The sequence below is a fragment of the Leuresthes tenuis genome, unplaced genomic scaffold (genome assembly GCF_036924035.1).
Source record: "Leuresthes tenuis unplaced genomic scaffold, fLeuTen1.0.hap1 SCAF_15, whole genome shotgun sequence".
In the NCBI taxonomy this organism is placed as follows: Eukaryota; Metazoa; Chordata; class Actinopteri; order Atheriniformes; family Atherinopsidae; genus Leuresthes; species Leuresthes tenuis.
In genome coordinates this window covers 32,672,063-32,683,591 of record NW_027325369.1, presented here as the reverse complement: position 1 = coordinate 32,683,591, position 11,529 = coordinate 32,672,063, and the positions used below count along the sequence as shown (strand labels likewise).

Below are 11,529 nucleotides of genomic sequence, written 5' to 3'. Positions count from 1 at the left end.
GCACAGCATCAGAAGATCAATGAATCAGTTGATCAGTTATCGACACTGAGGCTGAGTTTAACAAACAATCGAATAAAGAAATCAACTTAGAGATATGTTGCAGTACCAGACAGGTGTGGAGGGTTGGACATCTGCACTGAATCAGAAGAAGAAGAAGAAGAAGCCAGATTCTAAGAGACGAACTCCACAGGATTCATCTGGCAGCAGCATAAAAAGATCTCTGACCACCACAGATTTAATCTGTTTAACAGAACTCAAATTGCTGCTAAATGAGACGAATCCTCACTTGTAGAAGTTGATAAATAGATTATTTGATAGTTGACTGTCCCACTTTTATCTGATTAATGGTTCATCTTTATGCTCCATGACATTATCTGACAGATTTCCTTCAGTTTAAACTTTAATCTGTTAAAGTTAGTGAACCTGAAGGTCGTTTTAATCTATTGTTTTGGCGTCTGATGATGATCTGAGGATTATCTTCTGCATTAACTGACTGATCAGCTGCTCTGTAGAAGTTCTGAAAACTTCTCAAAACAGACAAACAGACTAAATAACGAACATGTGGTCTCAGCTCTATAGGTTTTTATTTCATCAGCATCTAAAGATGAACGCAGGGCAGTGAAAACGGACACGTGGTGGAGAATAAAAGAAGAAACTCCAGCAGAGAACTTTCACCGTGAGGTTGAGAAAAAGCTGCTGAGGTGCAGTAACCTGCCGTGCCTACAGGGCGCGCTATTCTCAAACATTTCTGCTCACAGTTTCTCAGATTATTGGGTTTGAGAGCTTCTTCATCTGCCTGAGATGGATCAGAAGTGATCAAACTGACCGCTAAGGGTACATTAAAGTACACGCAGCACGTGAGGCACCCAGTCAGGGTCTGTTTTAACGGGATGGATTCACAGTTCATGTCTCTGTTATTCGGCTCAGGAGCGTGCGCGCGCCGCAGCAGGAGTCTCCCACACCGCAGCATCATGCAGTCCTGCTGTGTGCAGTCGGGCCGCGCTCGGTGGCCGGTGGGCTGGCTGCGTGACGCGTCAGTAGGTGTTGGACTGCGCTGCCATAAAGAGGCGGCGGCGGCGGAGAGCGCGCAACAGTGTGGTGGAGCGCAGAGGCGTCAACACAACACACCGACACGCACACGCACACAGCTCAGAGGAACATGCTGCCGCTGCGGCCGGCTCACTGACGCGTCCATCCCGGTACACACAGCTGCTCTGCGGGCTTCCACGTCCTGACCGTCCGGCGGCAGAAGAGCCGCTTCACTCAGCTTTTATTGGTAAGTTCTCATTTCTGCTCATAGGAATAAAACTAAATGCGAATCAAATGAGTTGTAATTAGTTTGAAAAGTATTTTTAATGCGTATTTCCCACCTTTTAACGCAGTTAAAGCAGAATTAAACAGCTGATTATTTTTGCGTAAAAGTTATTGACCATTAATATATTTAATAATTCACTTAATTTACCTTTAAAAACCTGAATTGTGTTGCTCAACAACAGCTGAATATTTCTCTCCTCTACACTCACACTAAGCCCTTAAACTAATTTAATTTAAACGCATACTGGTGGTATTTAACTTAAAGTGTCTCCACAGGCCAACAGAGGTCAGGCTGAGAAAGATTTAATTAAATCTGCAGTTTCAAACGGATAAATATCCTGTTACAGGCTCGTGTGAATAAACATCAGTGCAGAAGCAGAGCTGTGATCTAACAGCCTCTCACTCTTACTGCTTCATTAACTAATTAATCACGCTGCTCTGGGTGAAGTTGAGACGCATTAACGTCCCCGCGCTGGAGTGTGAGGCGCTTTCTCCTCACCTGAGCGGCTGCAGGTCGCATCCTGACGGACTGTCCTGCAGAAAGAAGGGATTATTCTTCTCCTTTCCTCTGCTGCCACAGAACTGACAAACATCTGAGCTGATTTCACAGCAACTCACACCAAGTTAGGCCCATTGTGCTCAGAATATATCAACAGTGCACGCAGGCATTTTGATCAATATTCTGCAGATTCACAACCTTTTTGCTGGTTTTTGGTTATGAAATAATAAGAATTTGCGTGTAAACTCGTGCCTCATGTAAAGTATTTTATTAACCATGTTGGCAGTTCTGTTTTTCAGGCTGATTAACAACATTTTGAACAAATAAAACCCAAAACATGGACTGTAATGCAGTTCAGTAACGTTTGTATTTCTATTAATAATCATATTAATAATGAGCGCCATTTAAAGCTATTTGCAGCCATATTTCCAGCGTTTCTCTCTCTAAATGAGAGCACGGCTCATGAAACTTTGACCACGGTTTGCATTTACTGCTCCTCTTCGGTTGGGCCTCTGTCAGGCGTCGTCTCCGTGCACGCGAGGATGTTGCAGACCGTTGTGTTCTCCAGCATCCATCCATCATCGATGATATTATGTTCAGGCGCGGTATTAATCAGCGCTGCAGCTCCACAGGCTTACAGCTGCCAGTGGAAGCTTACTGCAGAGAGCTGCTAAACTTTCTAACCACACCCCTGATCCGCATTTCAAATCAGCCCCAAAGTACAAGTCCTGATCGTGAGGGAAAGTCGTTGGATGTGAAAGAGACGGGCTGGAAAGTGGCTTTGCCTCAGCCTGAGGGAACGCTGGCACTTTGGAGAAACTCCTGAGGTGTTCCAAGATAAAATCTGGGCGGTAATTATTTAATATTGACTGTAATTTATGTGTTTTTTTAAGATACCAAATTCTGTTGCTTGCTTTAATCCTTCTGGCTGAAAGAAACTTGATTATTTTTCTATATTTTCATTGTTTCACTCCAGCTTATATTCTTATATTTTGTCAGCTTTAAAGCGGTAAAACTTAAATTCTTCATTAGCAGACGCGGTGTGAGCAGAGTTTCGGCCAAGTGCACGTTCATTTCCACGGGCTCTGACTCTGCGTCTCACAACAAAGCCTCTGAGGTGCTGAATCTCACAGTCTGGAGCTGAGCTGAGGGCCACATGGCGGTGCGGTCCCCTGGTATGCAGACAGCATCAAAGGGTTAACGGAGGCTCAGCAGCAGAGCACTTATCTCCTCTAATGACCTCCTATGTGAAAGTCAATTACTTCTGCGTCATGATCAGAAAGGAGGAGACGGCGGGGGGCGGTTTGAGCTCCACTGCTCCTCATTAACAACCATCAGAGGAGTTTAGAGGACGAATGGCCTGATTCCAGCTTTAATTTTCTTATGTATCACATTTAGTGAAGTGTCTTCAGCTTTTCTGAAGCTTCAGGAACAAACCGATGCTGATCTGTGACGCGTCTTTATCTACGTTCCTGGAAGATATTTCAGTAATAAAAAGGAAAGAAATTCACTTTGCTGCCTTTAATGCAGTTTGTTGCACTCAAGCATGCGAATAAATACACTAAGTAGTGTGTTTAAAGCTGTGAAATTAGACTTCTTAGATAAAAACGTGAAGTTTCCCAAAGCAAAAGAATCTTTAAAACTTTCTTTATGCATTTTCCATTCGACGCTTCTTCTAAATTACTTTAAATACTTTTATTTCTGATTAATTATCATTCCTGTTAATTATTCTTTCATATTAATTCTTGAGATCACTGAACCTGCTGCTTTATTAAAGGTAATATTCACCTTAATCTTTGTAGAATATAACTCAGGAATTTAAGTTAGTTTTTCGGATGAATTCACTTTCTAAACATTATTTTTACCTGAAACCTGCTCAGTAAGATGAGCTGAACCAATAATTAATAAACTGTGAAGCAAACACACAAAAAGAGGTTTATTCTAATTAGGATTTGACTCCGTGATGAAATGTTCTGAATGAGAAACTTTATAAATAACGTGAAGTACGTTTGATTCTGTTCAGCTGTGGAATTATATTTAGAGAAAATACGACTTTCTTAATGTTTTCCCTTTAATAACTAAAGAATTCACCAAAGTAATCAATACCGACTTATTATTTTCAATCTTTTATTTATTCAAACTACAAACTCCAAGACTTTCATCAGTTATTTAAGTTTTTCAGAACAGGTTCAGAACGTCATTATCCCGTGATGCTTCACACTTTGAGACAGTTTATATAAGAATTCGGGTTATTTAGACTGTAGAAGTTGGTGTTTTTCTTCTGAATATGTGGCTCCAGTTTTACCATCAAACTGTCTTCCAAATAACTTTGCCTCACGGCTCCATTTTTGCTTTTTTTAGAGTGAATATTGGCAGTGGATGCGTTAATAAAAGACATCAGAATAGGCTTTAAGCGTGATTAATGCTTTTTGTGAGATTAGAATAAACACAGATGTAAAGATTTGGTCTGCAAAGAATTTAAAACTGAGGAAAAAGACATTAAAGCACGCAGCACACGCTGATTAAGCTAATCAAACAGTGAGTGAAGATTCAAAGGAATGAGAGGGAAACATCTCTGTGATCCACCATCAAACACCTCAGACCCGTCACTTCTGCAGCTTGGGCTAATCTGCATGACCAGTATGTTGTTATTTCTGTATTTGCATGAATAGATCTAACTCCACGGAAGATGTGTGAGCATGCATGAGTAAATCCACGCTGTGAGCGTGCAGCAGCGTGTGTCAGTAAACAGGTCTGAGCTGTGCAATGACGAGCTCAGGTGTGGCTTTTACTATGAAACCGTGTCTGTCAGCGTCTGCCTCAGACAAAGATACATTATTGTCTATTGTTACTCCATCTTATCAAAGCTGATGTAACAGTTTGCAGGTATTTCTCTGGCTGAATGCTGTCTTTCTGTCTCTCAGCCCTCGACAGCCCCGGGCATGTTTCTGGGAACAGGAAACACACTCAGCTTTGTGAGTGCATGTGTGTGTGTGTGTGTGCTGCAGTTGTTTTAAGTTTGCATTCACTGACACATTCATAACATACATGCTCTAACATCTGTCTCATTCATTGCCTTTGTGCATTTTTGAGGGCCACCAGCAGAGATGATTCCTCCTCGCCATCTTTAATGTAATTACAGTGTAATTAAACAGGTTTTTCTCCGTCTTTCCAAACCTGAAACATGACAAGAAGCTGGTGGAGCAGTGAGGTGTTTATTATGGTTTTCACTCTGTGTGGATCCAACAGCAAAGGCCAGTCACATGTGCAGCCCTAACAGGCTGAAAATGGGCTCCGCTCCATCAGGCAGCCACAGCGAATGTGTATTCTGAAAGAAATGTGCTTTTGTGACTGGGAGCACCAGTAATCTACATATCCAACACCTCTTTGGATGCAGTTAAGTTGGAGAGATAACTGACAGTGTGTGTGCTTGTTTTCTGTCGCCATCAGAAGCTCCTGCTGGATTTGGTGGAGCAGCCATGGGCAGCAAGACTCTGCCAGCACCAGTCCCCCTTCACCCATCCCTTCAGCTGGCCAACTGCTCCCTCATCCAGAGCTCCACGGGTCTCCAGCTGCCAGCAGATCCTTTTCACAGCATCTACAGCTTCAGCGCCTTGCATGCCATCCACCTTCACCAGTGGACCCTTGGCTATCAACCTTTTGCCCTGCCTCGCTGCACCATCTCCAAGCTGCCTCCCCAGTTCTCCTCCATGGCATCCATCCCCATATTCCCTCACCTGCTGCAACCCAAGCTGGACTCAGCAGGGCTGCTGCAGAGTTCCAAGAACAAACCCCGGTTTGACTTTGCCAACCTGGCGGCAGCAGCCACTCAGGAGGATCACCTGAAGGTGGAGGATCTGAGCATGACGGGTGCTGCAGCTGCTGCTGCGCAGGCTTCATCTCAACACCAGACCTCAGCCAGCCTGAGCTGCCTGCTGGATGTGACCAAACTGTCCTCACCAGAGCGCAAGTCCAGCCGAGGCCGACTGCCCTCCAAGACCAAGAAGGAATTTGTCTGCAAGTTCTGCGGCCGACATTTTACCAAATCCTACAACCTTTTGATCCACGAGAGGACGCATACAGATGAGAGGCCGTACACGTGTGATATCTGCCACAAGGCCTTCAGAAGACAGGACCACCTCAGGGACCACAGGTGAGAACCCGGCTTCCTCAGAGCCCCTCAGATCATTGCAGACCACTGCGGTTCCCAGAGTCAGATCCTGCACTTCTGGCTCAGCCTTTGGTCATTTCAATATGAGACACCAGCAGCAAACGCTATTCTGGAGTGGTAGACAAGTAGAATTAGAAAAAAAATAGATCCTGGGCTTCTCTATCAGCCCATCGCAGTTAATGACGGTTTCTGAAGGTCTGTTCAGCCAGTCTAGCTCCAAATTCCATCGATATCAGCAGGTTTCCACCTGAGAGAAGTCATCGCAGTGTTTACTGCTTTGATGGCTCACGCACCGCCGCCTGTTCTCCTGTCAGGGAACGAGTTTGATCCTAAAACTCCTACAAAACACAATCAGCAGCCACTGATTTCTCCACTTTCTTCTTCAGTGTCACCCTCTTCCTCCACAGCAGCTTTTTTCAGCTGCTCTGTGCTCTGAGACCTGCCGTGTCAGCAGATATAAATTAAAAAACAAGTCATTAGGCGAAGAGATTAGATGCTAATAGAAACGTATTTTCTAATGATTTAATTTCTTTTCTATCATTATTATTGTTACACGGCAACTTAAAATGAAAACAAACCGTTGTTTACGCCTAATTCTTCATCACTTTACATAAGAATAAAGTAGAGGCACATTAGGTCCTACAGGGCTGTGGAACTACTTCTGGTTTCATCCACCATTTAGTTAGGTTTAGGTGTCACAGTTACTTGGTTAGGTTGATTAAAACAATGTGTTAAACCGCTGCATTGGATCATTTTACTTTATTTAGACAAAATGGCTGAACAGACCAAACAGTGGTTCTCTGAGGATTCTGGGGACTATTTTCCAGGATTTTCCAGGGTTTTTCTCTGACAATCGTGTTGTAATTCTGTTGCAAATCTGCACGATAAACCCTGTGTTTTTCTGTTGCTCCATTAATACGTTTGTTCCGGTTACATTAAGGACTTTTTCTTCATATGACTGACTTTTTAACCAATGTTTACCAGCTGTTTTTGTGACAACGGGCTCTTATACTGGGCTGGTATGTTCAGGCAGTCACTGTACCGATTTCATCTGCTAGAAAAGCTCTTACTCTGAGGTAGGGGCTAAAAAAAAGACCCTAAAAAAGCCCGTCTGTGAATTATGATCCGCTCCAGTCCAGGCAGAAAAAAGAGGAGCTTCTTTTAAGAACTAGTCCCGAAGCATCCGATGCCTTCGCAGTGAAACCAGGTTGTTCTGGCTGCAATGAAAATATTCTGATGTTATGTAATTATCAGAGTTTCCAAAAAGGAAATTCCAATTTTTTCCCCCATTCAAATAACACAAATTCCTCAGAATGTAAGTTGGCCACATGGAAATAAACATTTGGTGCACGTCTGTGAAGGCATCAGTCAAGAGTTTCACCTGAGTTTGTAGACAGCTTAATTAGATTAAAGTAAAACCGTTACTTATCAGATGTGTGTGATGGATAGCTGCTTAAAACCCCCACTTCATAGAGAATGTTTTATTTCCCGGGACGTGGCCAAGTAATGCTCTGAAACCCTAACTCGCTGCACTGTTGTGTTTCCCCTGCAGGTACATCCATTCCAAAGAAAAGCCCTTCAAATGTCAAGAGTGCGGAAAGGGATTCTGTCAGTCCAGGACGCTCGCTGTCCACAAAACATTACACATGCAGGTCAAGGAACTGAAGCCAGCCAAGATCAAGTGATTTACTCCAGCAACACGGAAGGGACCAGGACAGTGGAAAAACCCACGACCAAAGACACCAGCAGTCAAAGAACAACCAAAGACTTTTTCATCTCAGCCGTCGGAGGCCCAGCCTTCGGTCTCAGTCCCAACATTCCTCAAGGATGAAATATTTCACCAGCCAGTTCTTGAAGAAATAATAGAGAAATAAGCCTTAGTGGAGAAGTGTATGCTTAGTTATCAGAGCCTGACTTGGCAGAGAACCCAGTGGATGTGTGGAATGTGAAATGGACCTTAAAAAACCCAGGGCTGCTCAGCACAAATGCTTTGTTCTAAAGCTTATAATCCAAAGAGGGACCTTACTTGTATGCAATATATTTTTCCTTTACCAAAACTGAGAATGATCAAAGCCATGTTAGTGACACGTTTCCCTCCTTTCCAATACCACATTCCAATGTTATTTTTGTACAGATGCATAATATCAAAATGTATTTTTGCACTTTAACCTGATTAATAATTATTGACATATATCACTGGATTTCTTAAACTTATTTTCAAAATGAATAATCATTTCTAAATAAAATATTTTACTGTACCCGGTTGGCTGGTTGTACATTTTTCTCATGTAAAGACGACACTCGTCAGTGGCATTCCAGCTGCTAATTCACCTGAAGATGCACAATCTCAAAGAGTTTTTCCACTTCTGTTTGACCTTTATCTAACCTGTGAAATCCCTCCGAGGTTAGCAGCCTCCGCTGTAACTGACCCCAGACCCGGGCAGCTGTATTATACGTTAGTTTCAGTTGCATAAGCCAAAAATAAGCCTGAACAATTAATCAAGTTGAAAGCTGGTTGTCGTTGTGCGGCAGCAGAGGAATCACTGGTGTTGTGGAGCTGTGCTCAGCCTGCAGGTGCTTCTTTAAAGAGTTCTTCACAGCTGACAGACACTTATTGTCACCCGGGAACAATATAGATTTGTTTTTCCACTTCTTTTTAACGACAAATTGAAAAATATCAGAGAACTTCTGCAACGGTAACGTTGTCCTCTGCGCTGATGTGAGCTGCACATGTGCAGGACTCAGCAGAAGAGACAGTGTGTTGGAGATTAAGCTAACACACTATGTGACAAGCTACCGTCCTATAAGAACGACCTCAGTCAACCAGAATACAACACAGCCTGAGAGCAGCGTCTCGTTGTCATTGCTGCATAAGTTCACAAAACAAAAGTCAGCAACGTACTTCCACAGAGTTTGGACCAAATGCAGCATCTCACAGCCAATCAGATGCTGCTGAAGTCACTCACATGAGCTGGAGCTGGTTCCTCTCCTCCGAACCAGTACTTTTCCAGGTCTACTCACGGTTTAGACATTGAAATCCTCTTGGTTAGGTTTAGGATGACATCGTCCTTAAAACAGACTCTCTCACGTTGGAAGTTAGATTTACTTTTTTATTTCAGTGCCTGTTTCTCATGAAACCAGGATTCATGCAGCACTTACTCCCCGATGACCGGAGACATTTGTGCTTTTTGTCACTTTCATTTTGATGCTGTTTTCTTGCTTTCTAAAAGGTCAAAACCCCAAAAAAAGCCCTGATTCTAACTTCACCAGCATCTCACAGCCAATGAGATGCTGCTGAAGTCACTCACATGACGTATCCAGGAGACCTGGAGCTGGTTCCTCTCCTCCGAACCAGTACTTTTCCACGTCTACTCACGGTTTAGACATTGAAATCCTCTTGGTTAGGTTTAGGATGACATCATCCTTAAAACAGACTCCCACACGTTAGAAATCTACGATCACGTTGGAAGTTAGATTTACTTTTTTATTTCAGTTTCGTGTTTCTCATGAAACCAGGAGTCATGCAGCACTTACTCCCCGATGACCGGAGACATTTGTGCTTTTGTCACTTTCATTTTGACGCTGTTTTCTTGTTTTCACACCCAAAAAAAGCCCTGATTCTGATGACTGTTGCTCCCAGGAAAGGTAAAGGTTCGTATGGAAATATCAGGGTTTCATTTGTTCTGCTGTTGGACTGACAGACTCGTGGACCAACAGGTTTGAAGTATCTTATCAAACAGAACGAGCACAGCTGACCTTATTTCACTCAGCTTTTATAGTCTGTGCTGAAATGTAATAAATACTGTGTGTGTGTTTGTGTGTGTGTGTGTGTGTGTGTTTGTGTGTGTTTGCCATGTTTAGTGCGTCATGCAGGAAGAAAGCTGCTGGTCCAAGGGAAGGAGAGGAGCTGAGCGGATGGCCAGCCTGCTCACCGTTTGTCTTGTAGTCAGGAACTCATCAGTCTGTCACCAACTCCCTGAGAAGCCAGGAACACACACACGTGCACGCACACGTGCACGCACACATGCACGCACACGTGCACGCACAGCCCGACAGCTTGACACAGCAGAGGATGGTGTACGTGACTTAGTTGTTGAGCTTTGGGCAGGAGGGACGTTACCTCTGCTGCCAACTTTTAAGACTTTAACGGTGAAGATGGAGGGGAACAAAGAGCATTGTTAGGGTAGATGTGTCACCTTTTGATGGCATCGGCTCCAAGGCGGCTGGTGGGCACCAGTGATCGTGGTCACGTAGCAGTTTGGAGTGAATCAGACATGTTCCAGTGGAAGGAAATGCGAGTTTTGTTGTGAGCTTGTTGGTTTTACTTTTACAATCAGAGCAAAACGTATCCAGCGGCGTTTGTATGGTCTGGTGTCACCAGTAAAGGCAGAAGAATATGGAAAAACGCATCAGGATCTATTAACCATGAGCTTGCTGAACATCAGAGAACACTGGAGGAAGTGGATCCACCACCTGCCAGTGTGCATCCAGTCAAAACCCTGATAATTCATATTTATTCAACTCAGTCTCCTGCATATCCAACCGTAAATATGCACAAAGTCACATCTAAATCTGTAAATCATTGTAAAAATCCCACAATTTCAATGCTGACTTGTCTAGTTGCAGCCCTCATTCAGCCCAAAACTGACCTGTTCCACCCAAAGCATTTTAGTTCTTATTTCTTAATTTATGCATCATCCAAACAGCTTTAAATCCGTAAGATGCACAACTGAAGTCTGTGAAATGCAGTTTCAGAGAACACAAACCAGGATTTCAATGGTGACTCTTCTGAAAATGAGTTGATTCTCAGTCTGGACATCTAAAAGCTTTGTTCACAGAATGTGGTTCAACTTGGATTTGCTGCATACAAATAGACTGAAAATGTGATGAAAAAAAGCTGAAATTAGATGAAAAAAGGACTGAAAATGTGATGAAAAAAGGACTGAAAATGTGATGAAAAAAAGACTAAAAATGTGATGAAAAAAAGAGTGAAAATGTGATGAAAAAAAGAGTGAAAATGTGATGAAAAAAAGAGTGAAAATGTGATGAAAAAAAGAGTGAAAATGTGATGAAAAAAAGAGTGAAAATGTGATGAAAAAAAGACTGAAAATGTGATGAAAAAAAGACTGAAAATGTGATGAAAAAAGACTGAAAATGTGATGAAAAAAAGACTGAAAATGTGATGAAAAAAAGACTGAAAATGTGATGAAAAAAAGACTGAAAATGTGATGAAAAAAAGACTGAAAATGTGATGAAAAAAAGACTAAAAATGTGATGAAAAAAAGACTAAAAATGCGATGAAAAAAAGATTGAAAATTAGATGAAAAAAGGACTGAAAATGTGATGAAAAAAAGACTGAAAAAAAGACTGAAAAAAAGACTGAAAATGTGATGAAAAAAAGACTGAAAATGTGATGAAAAAAAGACTGAAAATGTGATGAAAAAAGACTCAAAATGTGATGAAAAAAGACTCAAAATGTGATGAAAAAAGACTGAAAATGTGATGAAAAAAGACTGAAAATGTGATGAAAAAAAGACTGAAAAAA

The 11,529-nt window shown here is 42.4% G+C and overlaps 1 protein-coding gene across 1 annotated transcript; it reads left to right on the top strand.

Moving 5' to 3' along the window:
• The first annotated feature begins 1,035 nt into the window (after window positions 1-1,035).
• osr1 (odd-skipped related transcription factor 1) lies at window positions 1,036-8,242 on the top strand. Its single transcript, XM_072365857.1, has 3 exons — window positions 1,036-1,276; window positions 5,264-5,966; window positions 7,537-8,242. The coding sequence occupies exons 2-3, from the start codon at window positions 5,293-5,295 to the stop codon at window positions 7,667-7,669; spliced, it is 807 nt and encodes a 268-aa protein (XP_072221958.1). The 5' UTR covers window positions 1,036-1,276; window positions 5,264-5,292; the 3' UTR covers window positions 7,670-8,242.
• Window positions 8,243-11,529: the final 3,287 nt, after the last annotated feature.